The sequence below is a fragment of the Cavia porcellus genome, unplaced genomic scaffold (genome assembly GCF_034190915.1).
Source record: "Cavia porcellus strain 051 isolate PalLab524CR breed Dunkin Hartley unplaced genomic scaffold, mCavPor4.1 scaffold_9, whole genome shotgun sequence".
Lineage (NCBI taxonomy): Eukaryota > Metazoa > Chordata > Mammalia > Rodentia > Caviidae > Cavia > Cavia porcellus.
The window spans coordinates 58,751,211-58,771,587 of NW_026947492.1; the positions used below are offsets into that span (position 1 = coordinate 58,751,211).

General features: G+C 33.6%; 1 protein-coding gene across 4 annotated transcripts in view; it reads right to left on the minus strand.

Moving 5' to 3' along the window:
• Uvrag (UV radiation resistance associated) overlaps positions 1 to 20,377 on the minus strand; it is a 282,472-nt gene that overhangs the window by 100,832 nt on the left and 161,263 nt on the right. For all 4 annotated transcript variants that reach the window (XM_003468551.5, XM_063256475.1, XM_063256477.1 and 1 more), the window contains exons 9-12: positions 15,691 to 15,775; positions 14,237 to 14,324; positions 13,315 to 13,375; positions 6,219 to 6,384 (exon numbers count right to left, since the gene is read on the minus strand). In XM_003468551.5, coding sequence (XP_003468599.1) covers positions 6,219 to 6,384; positions 13,315 to 13,375; positions 14,237 to 14,324; positions 15,691 to 15,775 — 400 coding nt within the window. The remainder of the gene's footprint in view (positions 1 to 6,218; positions 6,385 to 13,314; positions 13,376 to 14,236; positions 14,325 to 15,690; positions 15,776 to 20,377) is intronic.

The following is a 20,377-nucleotide window of genomic DNA, read 5'->3' on the forward strand; positions in this document are numbered from 1 at the left end:
GTTCCTCAGTGACCAGAGCAGATCTTATTCTTAAAAACTTCTGTTCATCTATTCTACCTTCTCTGGGAGCTATCAGGACTCATGCCTCAGACAGAATGTACTACTGCTCAAAAACAGCTAACACTGTTCAAGGTGTAAGGCAAACAAACAACACACAGCCACCTATGGCAGCTCACAGCTGAAACACAGAATACAATGCCTAAATCCTGGGGGGAAAACCAAGGAAAATCTTTTGAGAAATTACAGCATCCAAAAGCATATTGGAGAATTTACAAACAAACTACTTGCAAGCTGGACACGGCAGTATGCACCTATAATCACAAAACTCTGGGAAGCTGCAGCAGTAAACCCATCAGAATCATGGCAGACTGCTTAACACAAACTGTTACGACAAAGGAGAGCTTGGAGTGAAGTGTTTCAAGTCCTGTAAGAAAATAAATTCCAACCCAGAATGATGTACCCTGAAAAACTATCTTTCAAAATTCATGGAGAAATAAGACATTTCCATGATAAAAGAACAAGTGAAGGAATTCATGACCACCAAACCAACCCTACAAAGAATGCTGAAGGATATTTTATAGAGGGATAAAGATGACCATGGCCCCAGAACAGTAGAAGAGGGGGATCACTGAGCAGGGCAGGCAACTGAATGGAGGGGGAAAGTGGAGGACCAATGACAGGAGGGTAGCATGGCAGAAAAGAGATAGGGCATGTTGGGTGTAACCATTAATGCAGGGGGCCTTAATTCACCAATAAAAAGAAACATGGGCAGAGTGGATCAGGAGAAAGGATCCATCAATACACTGTATACAAGAAACATATTTGATCTGAAAGGAAATTCATGGACTGAAGATTGGAGGAGAAAAGACATTGTTCTACGCAACAGAGACCCAGAAAAAAAGCAGACTGGCTTACCCATCAGCCACAGAATGAAAAAAAAGATATGGCATTTTTATATAATGGAAAGCTACTCAGCTATAAACAAGGATAATCTGCAGGCTCTTGTAGGTAAATGGATGCAACCTGAGATCATGCACTCATGCTCATCTGCGCAATGGGTCAGACTCACATGGGTGAACATTGTATTGTCTCCCCTAGTATAAAAAAAACTGAAGGATTTAATGGGATCCAAAATGTACAACAGATACTGTGAAAGTGAATGGGTAAGAAACGTCTAAAAAGGGGAGGTGGTAGCCACTGTTAATTTCCTATTATCTTGTTTTGAAGCCTTGTATCATTTTCATGTGGTTCTGTTTTGTTTTGTTTAATTTTATTATATATGATGGTATGGGCAGCTATTTCAAAGACAGCATATATTATGGTAGCCATTGTTGATTTCCTATTATCTTACTTTGAAGTTCTGTATCACTTTTTTGTTTTGTTTTAAATCACCCATTGTTTTGTTTTGAATGGTTTTATTCTGTTCTGTTCTGTTTGATTTTATTATGTCTGATGGTACAGGCAGTTATTTTGAAGATAACAAGCGGCATTATGGTAGACATTGTTGATTTCCTAGTATGCTGTTTTGAGGTCCTGTATCATTTTCACTGTTTTATTTTGATTGGCTTTATTCTGTTTCATTTTGTTTGATCTTATTTTATTTAAATAAAAGAAATAAATTTATATTGTTTATAAATTACCAGAAAAATTTCAGCAGCAAAGGAGACTAAGATATGGGTCTGTTTAAACAAACAGGATTCATAGCACCAAAAGGCAGAGATAATGCCGGGTTCCAGCTGAAAGATGAGTATGGCATGTTTGAGTGATTCCCCAGCTGTCAGGGAACAGAAATGAGAGTCACTGGAAACATCCCGTTTTCACCAGATATCAAGGGCACATACAATACCAGCTTTAATTTTTGGCTTTAAATCATAATGGCAGCAAAAAGAATGGGAGAAAACATTTGCAAATCATGTATTTGATAAGAGTCTATTATCTAGAGTACATAAAGAAGTATTACCACTAAACAACAAAAAAAGACCAATAAACCAATTTAGAAAGGGGCAAAGGAGTTGAATAGATATTTCTCCAAAGAAGCTATATAAGTGACTTGCAAGCATATGAAAAGACAAATACATCATTATTCAATAAAAAATACAAATCAAAACTACAAAGATATACTATTTTACATCTGGGGATTATAAAACAGTGCAGCTGCTATGGAAAATAGTTTGGTGGGTCCTCACAAAGTTAATTATAGAATTACCATATAGTTTAGCAATTTCACTAATAAGTATAAGCCCAAAGAATTGACAATGGGTACTCAAACATTTGTAAGTAAATATTCACAGCAACACTATTCACAATAACAATGGATAAAAATAACCCAAATGTCCACTAAGAGATGAATGAATAAATAAAATGTGGTATAAACACTTAATGGAAGATTCCTTGACTATAAAAATGAAGTCCTCATTATGCTATAATGCATACATCTCACAAACATTACATTAACTGAAAGAAGCCAGAAACATAAAGGTCATGTATTGTATGACTGTATTTATATAAAATATTTGGAATTGGCAAATCCATAGTAACTGAAAGTCAATATGTAGATGCCAGAGACTGAGATAAGGTGAGAGGTTAGGTAGTAATTCCTGAAGGTGCTGGATTTTCCACTGGGGTGACAAAAATGTTTTAGAAGACAAAGGTGTTGGTTATACGCAATATGCTTGAGGATATTTGAACAAAACATTTTAAAATCTAGAACAGTAGTTTTCACCACTGACTATATATCAGAATTACTTCAGAAGGTTTTTAAAAATGCCTAATGCTTGGTGCCTATTAACTAAAGCAGAATCTCTGGAGAAGGGTCAGAAACCTACGAGTCAAGCAGTCATTGTAAAAACTCTTCAGATGACTCAAGCATATAGCTAGGGTTGAGAATGAAAATATGTATACACACACACACACACACACACACACACATATCTATATCTATATATATCCTTTTCCTGTAGCCTAATGTAGAATTTTCTAAACTCCAATTATTCATGTAACTGTTTTGGAAAATAACGTTTTTCTATAATTTTAGCCCTGTTACTTGAATTTCAAATACATCAGCATAAAGTTGTTCGTATTGTAACATCATCTATATTTGCTTATTTGTAGTATTGTTCTTTTTTCTACTCCTCATGTCGATTATATTGTGTTGCCTCTTTTGTTTCTAAATTAACTCTCAAAAGGGCTTATCAATTACAATGTTTGGTTCAAGGACTAGACTTTTATCCTTTATTATTTTTACCCCACAGCACAGTTGTCCATTTATTTTCCATTCTTATCTTTATTAACTTTTATTTCCCAAGGGCCCTACCAACAGTTCTTTAGTGGCTTCAGATGGAGACTTAATGACTTAGTTTCTTTTATTCTTCTGATATATGGACATAAAGGGCTAACGTTTTCTTTGAGCACAGATTTAGGTGTACCTTATAACTAATGACATGCTATATTCTCATTATCATTCACTTCAAAATAATTTTGAGCTTCTTTTATAGCATTATTGAATTATGCAGACATGTATTTTCACCCACACAATTTGGGGAATTGTTATTGATTTCTAATAAATTCTACCATAGTCAGTATGGAACCTGAACTATATCAAACTTTTGAAATGTTTTGAGGCTTTGTTATAAATAATTTTGGTAATTGTTCCATATATATCAGAAAAGAATATGTATCCTCCAACATTTTGTTGCAGAATATGTAGTTTATTAAATATACTGCTCAAGTCTTTCAGATAATGTCTCTTTTGCCCATTTGATAAGAAAGTTAAAGAAAATTTAAAGATCTTTACTGTTTTCTTAAAGTTTCGTGAATTTTTATCTATATGTTTAAAGTTATGCACTCATAGTTGTGCGTATATATAGTTATATTAGGTCTCACTGGGTAATATTTGCATCTCTGTATTTTGTTCCTTTGCTTTCAGTATTTCTATGTTCTTGTATGTCTGTTATCTACTAGAAGCAAAATGAACTTATATTAAGACAATCTTTATTTTTCAGAACATTAATACCATTTATACTTAATGTAATTATAGGGTAAGTTTGGGTTCACATGTATAAACTATTTGTTTTCTGTTTATTCTGTTTATTTATGTAATGTTTAATTTCTTTCTTGCTTTCTTTTGGATGAGTCAAGTACTTTTCTCCATTTATCTCTTCTATTAAGTTTTGCTTGTACAAAACAATTCTATTTTTTGAGACAGTATCTTGCTCTGTTGGTCCACCTGGCCTTGAACTCACTATGTATCTCAGGCTGGTCTTAAACTCACAGCAATCCTCCTGCCTCAGCCTCCTGAATACTGGGATAACAGCCATGCACCACCATGTCCAGCTATAAAACAATTCTTTTATTCATCATTATGTTAAAATATACATCCTTGATTCATTAGTTTAATATAAATCAGTTATATCTTTATCATTTTATCCAACCTAGACAAAATCTTATAGTTCTTTAATTCTATCTGCCTCTTTCCACCTTTTGTCTTAGAATCATTAATTAGAACTCTCCATGCATTTTTATATATGCATGTTATATTTAGAAAGCAACAGCTATTTGCTTTATGAAATTAATTTATATATATTCATGTTTATTCTTTCTACTGCTCTTCATTCCTTCCTGCATTTCCATGGTTCTATATGATATTATTTTAATCCTACCTTTGTTTGTTTGTTTGTTTATTTATTTATTTATTTATTTGATACTGGGGATTGAACTTACGACCTTGCACCTGCCAGGCAGGCGCTTGTGCTGCTAAGTAATCCTATCTTTGATATTTCTTTTAAAGTAAGTGTTGTTGTTCTGAGTGAATGATTTGGGGATGACTATGTGCAGTGTGTACCATTGTTGACCCCTTGATTGATGTGTTTTGAAATTTTGTTTTAGTTAGGTTTTTTCCTCTTCCTTTTCCTCCTCTTTCTCTCTCTCTCTCTTTTTTTTCTTGAAATAAAATGGATTTGGGGAAAAAGTAACTAAAGTAAGTCTACTGAGTTTTTTTGGATTTGATGGACTGAAATGTCTTTACACTGCTCTTGCTTTTGAAGGATGTTTTCACTGGTCCTAGAATTATAAGTAGGCAGTCATTTTCTTTCAGTTCAGTGTCAAAAAAAAAAAAAAAAACCCACATCAACTTCTGGCTTCCCTTTGTTAATATTGAGAATTTAGTCCCTGATCTTATTATAAAGCTTTCAATGATAACTATTTTTTTCTCTAGCTGCCTTTCGTATTTTCACTTTGTCGTGGGTTTTCAGTTGTTTAACTCTTCCTTACTATTTTCCTTGCACAGTTATTCTGTTGTTATTTTTGGAAGTTGTAGCTTGATGTCTTTGATTAAATTTAAAAATCCCTGGTAATTATCTCTTGAAATACTGTGTTTATCTCTTACTGTTTTCACCTGCTCTGTGACTGCAGTTACATGTGTATTTGAGGACATTTCTACTGGGTCTTCCATGTCTTTCACTTTTCTCTACATTCCATGTTTTTTGTTATTTGTATTTGCTCAGGATACAGATGCTTCTTGATGTACAACAGGAATACGTTGCAAGAAAACATCATAAGTTTAAAATGTCATTAAGATGAAAATGTGCTTAGTATATCTAATCTACACAACATCACAGTTTAGCAGCACAGGGCTCTGCCAAGTATCAGTCGTTTACTCTTTTATTCACATGGCTACATATTGTTAGCCTGGGAACACATCAAAATTCTAAGTATGGTTTCTACTAAGGGCATTTTACTTTCAGACTATTGTAAAGTCAAAATATGGTAAGTCAAATCATAAGCCAAGGAACATCCATATTTTCAAGTGACCTGTCTTCTAGTTCACAAATTTATATTTCAATTATGTTCAATCTAGAGTTAAATCTTTACCTTTTTCCTAGTTGGTTTTCTCACAAATTGTTTAACCATTTCACTTGTTAAAGGGTGGGTAACAGGTAGTGTATGAATATTTGCAGTGCATATGACTTCTGTTCTTACAAAAATGAAAGGAAAGCAACTGAATTTAAATGAATCAATTTTGGTAATGTCAGCAATTTTTGGAAGTGCTGAAGTTTAACTCAAGAGACTACATTTTAGTTAAAAGAAATGAAGATTTTGTTTTTTACAAAGGCTACATAAAAGTTGCTACAATTTAGGTCAATATTTTATATTGTTAATATATTCATAAACCCATATTTCATACTGACTTGATGCTAAAAAGAATTTAAAAAGACACTTACTCTCTTTCCTTTTCAGTCAGCTTGTCATTGATATTATCTTTGATTGTTGATCTAGACCCCTTATGAATTATAGGATATCTGAGGGGCACTTGTAGAAAAAAGGAAATCATGGAGACCAAATGTGCAGTGTAACCAAGGGCAACAGCAATGCTTCCATCATCTTTTGCTGTAAATTCAAAAGCAGAGGGGGAAAAAAACAACCATTTACCTTATAAATGTAGGTGTGAGATAATAAGTATCAAAGGATATTTGTAAGTGGTAAATAAAATATTACTTATCTAAATTATATGCATCTTATACAAATCTAAACATAATGACTCTTGAAATTTCATCTATTAATTATACTTAAAATTATATCCCAATAATGTGATGTTACTAACATTTGATACATACCTTAAGCAATAATTCTTAGTGTACCCAAACATCCACTGCTTTCTTTCTCATTATTTCTAAAGGCAGAATTAACACTCAAATCTCTTTCATGATGGAAAAACTAGTTCCAGAAGTTTAAATACAGCATACTATATAATCATTATACATCTTATCCATTAACAACTTTCTAGACATACCCCTATTGTACTGTTATTTATTATTATAAATTCTGAAGTGAAATAAAATAGCATAATATATCCTCATAAGGTTTTTTTTTAATATAAGATAGTATTGCATAAGTAAGTCCATGGTGTTTGAAATGGGCTAAGGGAGAAACACACTTTAGTAAAAGCTAAAGGGAAAAATCACATTCTTCACACCACCACATACAAGTGAGATGGAAGTAACTATTGGAGAAAAAAAATCCATGCATCATACAGCCAAATATAAACATCTAGCTTTTCAAAAGGAACAGATAATTATATTTTAAAACTCATTTATCCAGATGTCTGTCCCCACTTATAAAGTGATTAGTAACGATTTAGGTATTCAGAACTGAGAGTAATTACTACAACACATTTTAAATTTCCCTTGGAAAAAGGAACTGCGTGGTATATGATAATCTTTAAAAACACCAAAAAGTGCACCTGCATGTATTGTGCACTAAAGGATTTAACACATAATCTGAATTCTCCAGCTGGCAAGAGAAGAAGGCTGAAATGATTAAGATGGTCTTGATTTGACTATTTCCTGATTTCTAAGGGTGACTTGAACCTTAGTTATTAGTAGTATTTTTTCACATTCTTCTTTTATAGTCAATTTCATTATCCAAGCACTACCTTCTTATGGTAGAAATGACATATAGGTATCCAATCCTTGGTAAATTCTCTTTTTGTCTGCCACAACAAATTCTTGGTTTCCCTTTAATCATCTAATAAAAACAGGTAACTTTTACTACTATTACTATTTTTCTTCTGTACAGAATTGCCTGCAGTATGTTACATTTGACAGTAATTCTCTTGCCAATAATTACTACACTGAGCTCCTTTTTAATGCTATTTCATTCATTTTATAGATAAACTAAGGCTCAAAGAGATTAAAGAAGCATTAAAGCTAGGAAATAAGTTGACCTAACACCAAATCTTCTCCCCTTAAGCACTCTGCCACTGTCTCAAAACTTTACTGTTGAAAAACTAACATATATTTTAACTTAGGAGCTTAAAGGGACCAAGCCCTTGAAACACATGTACCATCTTAGTTTCTTCACTTTTCTAGAAAGAACAAAGAACACATAAAAAGTTTCCAAGTCCTCAATAACTTATATAGTACTTGACAGAAAAAGGACTTTTCATTCGTTTGTCATTCTCTCACAACAAACTCATGAAAAGAATTAAACCAGAATTAATTACAACTGACACTGAGTCACGCACTCACTAACTAGAATCCTAATTATTTTGGAGAATATACCAGTCCCACACAAGTACCTTGATCACTACGAGAACATTTTGTTTTTTTTTGAAACCTATACATCACACTACCTTAGAGACTAAAAATATTTTAATTACAAATTTATCTGCACATAATATTAGAGCTAAAAGAAACCTTAGAAATTATGGAGCCTGACACTAAAAACTCAAAAAAAAAAAAAAAATAAGGTCCAGGTGTTATGGCTCAAAGTCATATAAACGAAGTAATGGAATGAGTGGTAGAATTAGGAGAAAAAAGCAATTAGCCACACCTCAAAATATCTCTGCTCCCAGAGCATGTAAATCTACAGTCCTAAACTGGGAGATGATTTCTGAATCCTTTCTCCTACCTTCTATTAACAGGCATTACCAATCTGAAAATATTTCTATGAAGAATATGCTCTTTGAAGAGAGAGAAGAGAAGAAAATGACTTAGAATAAAAAAGACAGTATTATGTAAAGTTAGGATTCTATTATATGTGCAATATGCTAAGTAAGTTTTTCCCTTACTACATGGCCTAATATGAAAAGATTTAAAATCATTCTGAAAGCAGCAAAATGTCTGATTAGTCTTCCAAACAGCTCAAGTACAAACCATAAGTGCTTTTAAAACTCTATCAAATGCTAAGTCCTCAGGCATCTACATTTTTGTCACATTACTCAAGAGCTAATTCTAGATAACAGTATTTGCATATTTTGAGGCTATACATCTTTATTAAAAGGACAAAGAATTGGTCTTCTAGTATTACTTCCCTCTGATGAACAAAAACAACACTGCTTCAATTTAAACGTAAAGAGGTATCTCTAAGAGATGCCTACACATATAAATCAAAAGCCAAAAGGAAACAGCAAGCAATGAAAACTCAATAATATTGGAAATCAGCTTGATTCAGGTATTCACACTCACCATTGTTGCCACAAGACTCCCTGCTCCTCCTATTACAAACCCTAGGTTGTTTCCCATTCCAGGCCATAGTGCTCTATCACAGCCCAACGGTTAAACACTGTGGTGTTGTATTTCCAATATTGAAGCTTTATATTAAAGAGTATTTTAAAAAGACCACGGGTGAAGCATTACAGGACCCAAGGGTATACCCATACCCTCAGAAGAAAAACCACCACCTTGTAGGGAAGTAACTTTCATCACCCCAAGACCACTGAACCTCCAGTGGGAAAATGTGAACTCATGTGGTTAATTATGGCTATTGCAGGCCATGCAACCTCAGATGTCACATTCTGTTGCCAATCACTGTAGCTAAAAAACCAAAAGGTTTAAGGTTTCCAGCATTCCAAGATCTGAAAGACTTTTTTACCTGCCAAAGCCAAAACACGGCTCTCTGGGGTGTGCTTTTCCAGTAAGCATTAATGACGTCCGTAACACCTAATGCAGAGCAGAGGTTTGTGTTTCTTACACTGCTCTTGGGGTTAGAAAGGTCACAGATGATAGTTTTGTTGGTAAGGAAAGTTGAAAGGGAAGTGGAGCCCACGGACCAACAGGAATAAACTGTAAGATTCAGGTATGTGAAACAGTTACAAATTCACTTATGCTTTAAGGGGCTTAAAAACAAAACAGAAGTCCATAGTTTCCTCATTAAGTATTGATGATTTGCTTTTTCAATAGAAAGCCTCATAAGGCTGCAGCTTTTGTATAATTTTTTACGATAAATTCCACAAACACGCAATGGCCATGACAACATTATAAATTAAATCAAATGTTTCTCTGATTTATATGTTGGACAAAATATTAAAATGCATCCAAGTACAATAAGTGATCTAAAAGCTCTTACCATCCTGCCTTCCCAATCACTGAGGCAGCTGATTTGTTAAGGAACCAAGCACCCACTGATCCAGACAGGACAAAATATTTAAGACTCTAATCACTGCCACAGCATCTATGGAATCAGTCCATGTTTTCAATGAGACACTGTTTGACATATGGACTCTCCTTTCCAAGAAATCATGCCTGCATAAAGGGATACAGACACAGAAGGAAATCTGGGTCTCATTACCACAAAAGGCTCTTGTGTTATGGATTACTTCAAAACACACAGCACAAACATTTTTTTTTTTTTAACCGAATGTCTCAGTCAATGGAACTCAGATGAATATCCTTCACTGGACAATTTTCTCCCATTGTGTCCAGGCCTCTATGGCATACTCTAACAGTAACTTACCATTCAGAAAAGTACAAGTGTTGGGCCCTTACAGTGGAGCTACCCAAGCAGTATCAACTAATGCAGTATAAAGTTTATCCAGGAAAGTCTCATAAATAGCACAGAATAACCAAGTTTGGAGCAGCTTCACTAGTCTCTGCTAGAAATGTGGCTGCTAAAGAGTTGCCAGAGGCTTAGCAGAGGTTCAAAACAAGGAAGAAAACTACTTCATGATAGTAGTACTGGATATAAGGGTCAGGCAGATCTGTGATAACCTTAGTTTAACCACTGGCTAAATGAATCCTTGAAAAAATTAACTAATCTCTTTGAGCCTCAATTTTCTCATTTTATAAATAATTGAGGGTGATTCCTTACCTCAGAGAAGGAAATACTTCTCACAACTATGAGACTTAAATAACTGTGATACTTTCATGCACGATGCGCCATGCTTCTGTACTCACCCACTCTAAAGCATCCTCCTACCCTTCTTTCCACAGAAGAATCCTATTCATCTCTTACAATAGATTAGACATCATCTCCTTACAAAGGTTTTTTTGAACCCCACTTGGTCAAACTAATTGTTCCTACTTTGTCTCCCACATACCTGGTATAATCTTTTTAAGTTGTGCCAGGTTATGGGCATAGATTATGAATTCAGTAAATATTTCTTGGCTTGATTACAAATCCAATGCCTTCAGCATGACTATAATCTCACTGAACATGGCCCAACATCTTAATCCTGTTTATACGTGTTCAGTATCTGGCATAGTAGACAATGAACAGGGCACTCAACACATTTACTATATAAAAGTGCCTTGTAGAAAACTAACATATAATTTTAAAGTCCAATATTATTTTATATGCTTCTTCAAATTTGTAATTTTGAGGGGTTATGGAGAGTAAATAGAACCTTAGAGTAAAATTAAAAATTTATTTTATCTCCCATTTCATTTTCAGCAACTACATTAAAGAATTATTTCTTTTCTTTTTTTTAAGGGTATGAAGAATGTATTTGGCTTAATCAGATAATTTAAGTGTAGACAGCTATAAAAATCAGGAAAAACTAGGAAACAAGACATTTCAAAGAAAACAAAAATAGAACTACAAAACCTCTGCGAGTAGACTAAAGTAACATACCAACACTATGCTATTTCTGCTTCCCTTCCAATCAATCTGTATTTAGCAGCCACAGTGTTTCAAGCAGAGCTCAGCACATGCCATGCCCCTTCTTGAATTCCTTCAGACATTGCCCACTTCACTGAGAAATAAACAGGATTTCCTTACAGTGGCCTCAATGATCTCTCTCTCCTCCAAGAATATAACTTCTTCACTTGCTCATTATGGTCCAGCCAGTTTCCTTCCTTCCTTTTCTCCTCCCCTCCTGCTGTATCACTAATTCCAATTATTTTTATGGAGTACCTCGTGTATGAAAAGTCCTTTCAAATGTTATCTCACAATAAATTAGATACAAATATTGTATCATTTTATAGGCAAATAAATTAAGATGAGAAGTTATGTAATTTACTGAAAATACAAATCTTTTCTTCCATACCTTGCTCTGTGTTTCAGGAGCCCCCTTGGTCATGACTAAGTACTGCCTTCTAGCCTATGAATGCTCTTTCGTCAGCAGCAGCACTGCTGGCTAAATTTTCTGTCAAATCTTCCTGCTTTATCTATATAGTGCGTTCTCTCATTTTTTATGATAGCTTACTCTTTTATAAAACGTTAATTATTTTCCTATTGTTTTCTTCAATAAGATATATGCTCCATGAAATGAGAGAACATGTTTGCTTTTTTTATCATTATAATCTTCAAAATCAGCAAACCTGGCTTAAAGGTATTCAATAGATATTTTTTTTCAATTAAAAAATACATAAAATGTGTGCCATGGCCTTCAAGAAATCACGACTGCCTAAAATTAACAGTATAGTACATTTGTGTAACTTTGAGACACTTGTAGAAGCACTATACAATGGAAGCATACAAATCCTAGCTGCATTACTACTTGGCATGGTAGTCTTGAGCAAGTCACTGAGCATGCCACTTTTGTCACAGGTTTCCCTGGTTTTGTGAGGACTACAACTTAAGGCAAACCCTCATATTTATAGATACTGGTATAGTTCACTTAATTTACACAACAATCGTATAAGACAGGTAGGCTATATATCCATATAAGAAAATCAACTCGAAGGATAGATGACTTGCTCCAAACTACATGGTTTATGGAACAGATGTTTTCCAATCCTGGTTTATCACTCTCCTATATTATATCCCAACTACTTATTTGTCATAGGGCCATGGGGTAATTAAAACAATTTAAATGTCAAAGGATCACAAACAGTTTCTTTAAGAAGAAATGGAGAAAGTCCTGACCACAATTAGTAAAGTTCTCTTCCTTGAAAACTTCTTCCCAAAATAAATCATATATATACTAGTTTTGAAAACCATCTATAAAGATATTTAGTAAGCCTCAAAGGATCATTCAGACTAAGGGAAAAAAAACCCACTTTGCTAACAAAAATAATCTCTTTTTCTTGGCATATTTACAAAGAGAATAGGAAAAAAACCATTTTACAATAAACTAATTATTATAAATCACATTCCATAGCACCTTTAATGCAAAAGAGGAGAGAAATGATAGTACAATAAATTAAAGCCTATCATTTTAGGAATGTCACAAAATTTAAATTTCAATTGCTTTCTAGGTTAGCAGAAAAATGACTTTGCAAATAACAGAGCAGATTAATGTTTGTTGTTTCTCTGCTTCTAACCAAACACAAAATTTTTAATGAAAATCGAACAAAAATGATAGTGGAGACTCTTAGTATTCTTAAGAACCCTACTCTTCAGTTTGCTTAACACATATTTGAATATAATTTTCTTTTAAATTTCAAACACCAAGTTCAATAATTACTTTTTAATGATTAAACCAAATATTGTATTACACCTTACATCAGGGAATTTGACTATACATACTTCTAAGTGGGATGAGATACAATGTCCAAAAACCCTTCTGGACAAAGTGCTGGGCAACGAACATTTCAAGAAAACTCTAATCCCTTACACTGTTATATACTGAATCTTTATATGTAAGAAATAAAATACCTTGGAAGTCCTCAGAATTAGGCAATTTGACACTGCATACAAAGTAATCCTTATGCTCATTCTGTGAATTTAACCAAAGAATGAAATTAATTATTTTCACATAAAAAGCCAAAAAACTTATGTTGAATCTCAAAGAATTTAACAGTTGAGTGCTAACTCAATACTATTTTAGTCTCAAATTATTATTATAGTCATTGAAGCTGGATGATGACTACAGGATGATACACTGTATTATCTCCCAATAATTACACATACTTGAAATTTTCTATCATAAAAAACTTTTATGATATCACACCTAAAGACGTATAGAATTATCATTGAAGTCTTTGTTGGCTAATCAATACTGAATACTATTCCATGAGCACACTCAAATGCTACTAACATTTTTCGTTGAAAATCAGTCTTTTAAATCAATTTTCATTAACAACAGAACCAGAGAATTAAATTTTTCTCTGAAAAAGAATCCTAATCCTTTTATTTAAGTTTTATTTGTATTTATTCTAAAAAGTAGTTTCAAAATGCAACGTTCTAATTATTATCCCTAGGAATACCTTAATGAACACCAAATAAAAATTAATTAGCAACTACCTTTATAAAGCAGTACATATGAATCTGCAAGTATGTGTTAGAAATGGCAGTAGTAAATAATATGGTTCATAAATAGATTCTAAAGAAACCATAAATAATTTAGTATTATTTCTGATGATGTCATCCCACCACTAAACTGATTAAAAAATAATCAAATGGTGGAACCTAATGATAACTAAGTCTCAATTTACATTTTAAATAGATAAAGTTCCTGACTTTACCATAAGAAAGCATGATTAAAACTAGAGCGATGAGGTTTTTTCATTGAGTGGAAATTTCAAATGGAAATCATCTTTGCAAAAAGAAAAATTTTTTCAGAAAATGTGAAACTTACCAAATCAATAGGGTAAATGTAGGAAAGCTCAGAGAGTAACTGCCTGCAACGAATTGTCAACTGGGCATTAGTCTTCAGAAAGAGTTCTCTAATGAGAAAAGAATAAAAAAATTCATTTTAAAAACATGTTTGCATGCTTTCTAACATTTTACTTTTACATAATTTATGCAGAGGAGGATAAAACAGTCTGGAGATCACAGGAACTCAGATGTAGAGATAAGAATAATAGCTACCATGAGTCCTGATTTACCCAAATATGGTACTGCATGCTGAGCAATATGCTAAGATATAAAGGGCGTTTGCTGAGCACCTAGTAATATATACTGAGAACATTATAGATATCTTTATTCAATTATTGTAACTCTCCTAGGTAGGTGTTTATGATGTACCCATCATAAAAAAAGAAAATGAGACTTAATTTATTTTTGTTCTTTGGAGATAATATATATCTCTTGCTACATAATCTAGGCTGGCTTAGAATTTATGACCTTCCTGCTGTAGGCTCCTAAACGCTGAGAATAGAGGGATGTGCCATCCACACCCAGCCAGCAAACAAGATTTCGAGAGGTTGAGTAAAATGAGCAAAGCTTCATATTCATTATTTAAAGAGGCCAATTTGATTTCAGCAAAGATCCATATGGTACTTCCTTAAAACAATTATTTCATTCACAAATATATAGTACAACTACCTTGCAAAAAAAGTTGGCTTTGAATTTGTAATCTTCTTACATCGACCTCCTAAATGCTGGGATTACAGGTCCTTGCCACTATGCTTTTAGGTCTAATATTCTTAAAGCATCAATTGCTAAGATTTTTAGAGAAAAATGCAGTGTGGGGCATTTTTAGGAAGATGAATGAAGACAATAAAAGTAACATATGTGATAATGAAGCAAGCATTTATGGGGAAAAGTAAAGAGAAAAATCATTAACATCATGCTAGAATGGGGAGTGACTGGAAAGAAGTTGGAAAGATTTTCTAGGTACTATCAAGGTAATTCAAGCAAGCTTTCAATAAGCAGGAATCAAACAGAAGAAATTATTGAAGAAAAAAACCTATATGCTCAACTGCATGTAGAAACTGGAAGAGAAAGTTTATATATAAGCCCTGGTGCTATATAGCCTGGTAAACTAGAACAGTGTATTTCTGATCATGATTATATTATATAGCATATTATATAGCACCTTTTATTAACTGCCTCTACCACAGAATATGACACATAGTAGGCACTTAAATATCTGTGAAACAAATGGATTGGTAATAAGGTATATAGAATAAAAATACTAGCGATTTTCAAAGAATGCTACTTTGTTTTGCTTTTGGTGCTAAGAATCAGCCTTGCACATGACAGGCAAGCGCTTTATCACCGCGTGGTATCACCAGCTCAAGATTTTTCCAAAGCTATCCTCAAAGTGAACTTAGCATTCACAGCAGTTACATTCAGAGTTGCGTTTACCTTTTTGCAGTACACTCCTTCCTCAATTCATTTAAGGCTTCCTTATGGAGCTGAAGCTTGAGATGCTCAGTTGAAAATGTGCTTCCTAGAAAGAAAATGGAGGGAGACAACTCAAGACATTGTAGACAGGCCTGTCCAATCACAACTACCCAGGCACAGCCCGGTCATCTGACTGTGAGGAGAGACTAAAAATACAAAGAAGGAAAAGTGTGTGAAATATAAAGGCCTATGGAGAGGTTAAACAGAACAGAGTCCTTATTGGTTTCATTTTCACACAAGTGCAGCCTCTAGCATGAGCCAATCTAAGACGTTTGCCCACAGATTTCTAAAAAAGAAACCTTGATGACACCTCAAAATTCAGACTACAATTTAAAAAATAAGTATTTAATTTCTTTTCAAACACAAATGCTATATAACATTACAGAAAATATAAAGTGTAGAACAGGAAAAATTACTTGTACTTTGATTATTATAATAAACTCCATAAATGTAAGTAGTTTTTATGAACTCTCATCTTGTTCATAAATGTAAGTAGTTTCAGTGAAAATTATAGGCTACAGGAAATATATATTGACTTTTCCATATTATGTCACAAGTATTTTTTACATGTTGACAGATAGCCTGAAGTTATGGCTATATAAAATTTAAGTCCATTAATATGAATTATAAGAATATTCCATGTTTTATTTGATATCCTCATACTCCAATCCCATTATAGAACATTTAATTTCCTTTAAGTGCTTTCTTTAGAATATCAAAGATTAACATTTGTGATTATATGCCTGCATTTTGTGTTTATATCAATTTTTGTAATCTCTACTTCTGTGATAATAAAATTTTTTTTACTGTACATATTCTACTCTGAGAAAATGACAGCTTCTTATGTTCTTGATAATCCAGGTCTGTCTGTAACTCTAGAGGTGCTCAAGCACAGAGAAAAAAGCTTAGATCCTAACATACCAAGTTTTGTATTTTACACATAATTTCATGAGCTGTGATTCAATAAGAAAAGCATTTTAAATTGTCCAGCACAAATTTTACTCATACGGGGAAGAACAGAAAGTAGGTTAATTGCCTAGAATACACAGTTTCAGCCTTAGCCCAAAACCCACTAACCTAACACTTTATTAACATATTTCTAAGCACACTCCTTTCTCAATTGTCAGATTTTAATCAAGTAACACCAATTATCTTCTTTAATTCCTAATATAATTCCTCCCCAAATCTTTACCTTAATGATTCTATAAGATACTTAGGTTGACACTCACGAAACCACAGTTTCATTTAAAAATATATAAAATTCTTCTATCAGTATAGAAATCTGCAATATTATTCTTCACACCAGATAAATCAATTTATCAATGCTGGCAAGACCACAAATAGGGACCCACAACAGATGTGGGCTTCAAAATACAAACGTTCCCCTTCTCAATTCAGGTTTTAAGACTTTTAAAGCATGTTATTATATGACCAAAAGAAGAAAAAAAATAATCGTCACAAGGTAGAAGGGAAAGTTAAATTTAAAATAAATCCTAAACAGCTAACAAACAGGATAAAATGCTAATGACAGGTAAATCTTGACGAAGATGTTTTTGCATCTTCTTATTGCACCTCTTCTATAAGTCTGCAATAATTTTCAAATAAAAAGTTAAAGAATAGATCTAAATCCAGAAAAGGGTCATCCACAAAGTTATAGTTTTCTACAAGCTTTACCATAAGCAAAGGCTTAGAAATCACATTGACACCTTGCCTCCAAACCGTATACGGTTAAATTTCTACCAAAAAGAATATAGTATATTGATTTTAGGGGTGGGCTCAGAATACAACTGAGTGAGTTGGGGTTCAGAAAGATAAGAACAAAGTTTTGAAGATACCTCAGAAAACTCAACCTAAATACTAAAAGTCATAACAATGTGGGAATGATATACTCAATTTCTACAGAGGTTGGTCAAGTTATATATTATCCACCCGAATATAATATGACTGGTATTATATCCTTCTATGGTATCATATTTAAAAGCAGAAATGTTAATCTTAAAAATGTAATCGTTAGGTCTTGTATATGCCTGTCATCTAAATTTCCCCCTGCTGTTAGCACTGATTTGTGACTTCTGCTGAATTGATCTTTCCTATTATGATTGCAAAATAATATTCTAATTTCAGTATTTCCTCATATTTATCAGTTATCACTCAGCATACTAAGCAAGATCCCTTCCTTAACTAGCAATTACCAGTGTGGAATCATGAATTAGTGTTTTTCAATGATTTATAATTCGTTGATGTACATAATTATTTTGATGTTCAAGTGCTGTCAGATTTAGCCAGCAAGACTACGTTCAACCTTGCTCTAGCATTCTTGCAACATGCTACCATTAAGTTATTAAAATATTACCTTATTATTGTTTCAAATTTTGTAGGATCTGAAGTAATGCTTATTATTTCTGACAGTCGAAACTTGTGTTTCACCTCATTTTACTTGGTCAGCTGGCTAGAGGGTTATCAATAATCTTTTCAAAGAACCATCTTTTCGTCTCAGTGATGTCATCTAACCTTTTTCTGTTTTCAAATTCACTGACTTTTACTATTTACTACTCCTTTTTTCTGCTTGACTTAAGTTCAATATGTCCTTTTCCTATTTTGTAAAGGTACCAACTTTGAGTAATGACTGTAGGTATTTCTTCTTCTGTTTCTCCTTCTTTTGAGACAAGATCTCACTATATAGTTCAGGTTGGTCTTGAACTCATGTTAATCCTCAGTCTCACGAGTACTGGGATTACAGGTGTGCACCATCCTGCCTGCCTTTTTTTAGTATAAAGCGTCAAATGCTATAAAAATTTCATGTAAGCTTGCATTCTTTCAAATGTCCATATATTTTCATTTACTTCAAAATATATTCCTAACCTGCACTGATTATTTCTTCTTTGACCTGTGGCTTATCATACAATTACTGTGTAAATTCCAATACCTGGAGTTTTTCAGATCTTTCATCTCATGATTTTTATTCGCACTTTTGGTGAAAGAACAGTGTTTGCTTCAGCAGCACATATACTAATATAGGTGAAAGAACACTTTCTTTACATGACTTTATTTTGTATCTGATTGTTATATAGAACCAAACATGGCTTATCTAACTGTATATTTAAAATATAAATTATATTCTAGCATTCAGGGAATGGTGTACTGCTGTCCAGCAAGCTGTTGACATAAGTTTTTTTTTTTTCTTGCTGATTTTCTCTCTATTTATTCTATCAATTGCTAAGCTGAGTGTTCCTGTTTCCAATTACAGAAGTGCAATTTGGCTATTTCTGTCCTAGCTACAAATGTTTTTGTTTTGCAATACTGAGAAATGAATGGAGGGTTTTGCAAATGCTCTATCATTGAACTATGTTCCTAACCCTATTTTGAGACAGGATCTCATTAAGTTGTCTAAGTTGCATTTGAACCTAAAATCCTCCTGCCTCAGCTTCCACACATACCACCATGCCTGGCTTTACAAGTTTTTATGTGTTCCTGGGAAAGTAAGGGTTTACATCTCTCTCCTCAGGGGGATAATAAATTTGTTTTAGGGGCTGGGGATTTAGCTCAGCGGCATAAGCACTTGCCCTACAAGCAGGTGGTCGTGAGTTCGATCCCTGGTACTGGGGGAAAAAAAAGGAAAAAATAAATAAATAAATTTGTTTTAGAGGAGGATTATATTTTTTTGTGCAAGATAACACTTTTCTTTCAATCATTCTTGCCAATATCCAGTGAAGGATATATGCAGAAGCTGCAGGCACATGTGAACTGCCTTATGAGTACTATGGTTTCACCGTAGATTGTACTTGACCATTAGTGACTTGTTAAAGCTTTGGCTGAATTATTTTACCTTCCCATACAGTAGCCCTTCTCTGCCAGGGGCAATCAATACTCATGACTTTTCTCTCTCCTTTGTTAGTGCCTGTCTTCCTTACACAGTTAGCTACTTGCTTGCTCTGAGATATTAGCTCTCTGCTGCACTCAAGGAAAGTTATAACTCTGTATATTATGCAGCTTCTTCTTTAGGGTAGACATAAAACTCTTACCAGCTTTCTATAGTCCATGCAAAGTCAAATCTATGAGTATTACTTTTTAAAAAGTTCTCTATTCATTGTATTTTTCTGTTCCTTTTGGGTCAGCTATTTTATTTGTACTGTTCAAATATCTGATGACCCTTAGCTCTCCCTTCAAGTCCATGAATAAATGATTAGATTGATTAGTAGAGACAACTGGTATAGGTTTCCTTTGAAGCTGTAAAGATTTATTTACATAACAGGCCTCATTCTTCAGTGCCAACTTGGTATAAGTGAGCAAGTCCTGTTAACAATTAGGCTTTCCCTCAGAGTATATATGCTGGGAGAAGGTAGTACCTTTATTTTAAACTAGTGCAACTGTCAAATACAGAGAACTTTACTTTGAGATTGTGTTATTTTAGGGCATTTCACTCTTAAGTAGAGCTGTCTTTTATGTTTTCCTCTGGGTTGGTTATAAAAGTCTTAAGTCATTTTAGGCCTTTCTACCATGTCAAACACTTAAGAGCATGGGAGCTAACTAGGTCAAAAATCCATATGTTTAGAAACCAGCTAAAGCAAATATTACAGGGAGTTTTCCAATTAAACAGAAGAAAGAGAACAAGCCAGTAGGTCCATCTACCCCGATTACTGCCCCAGAT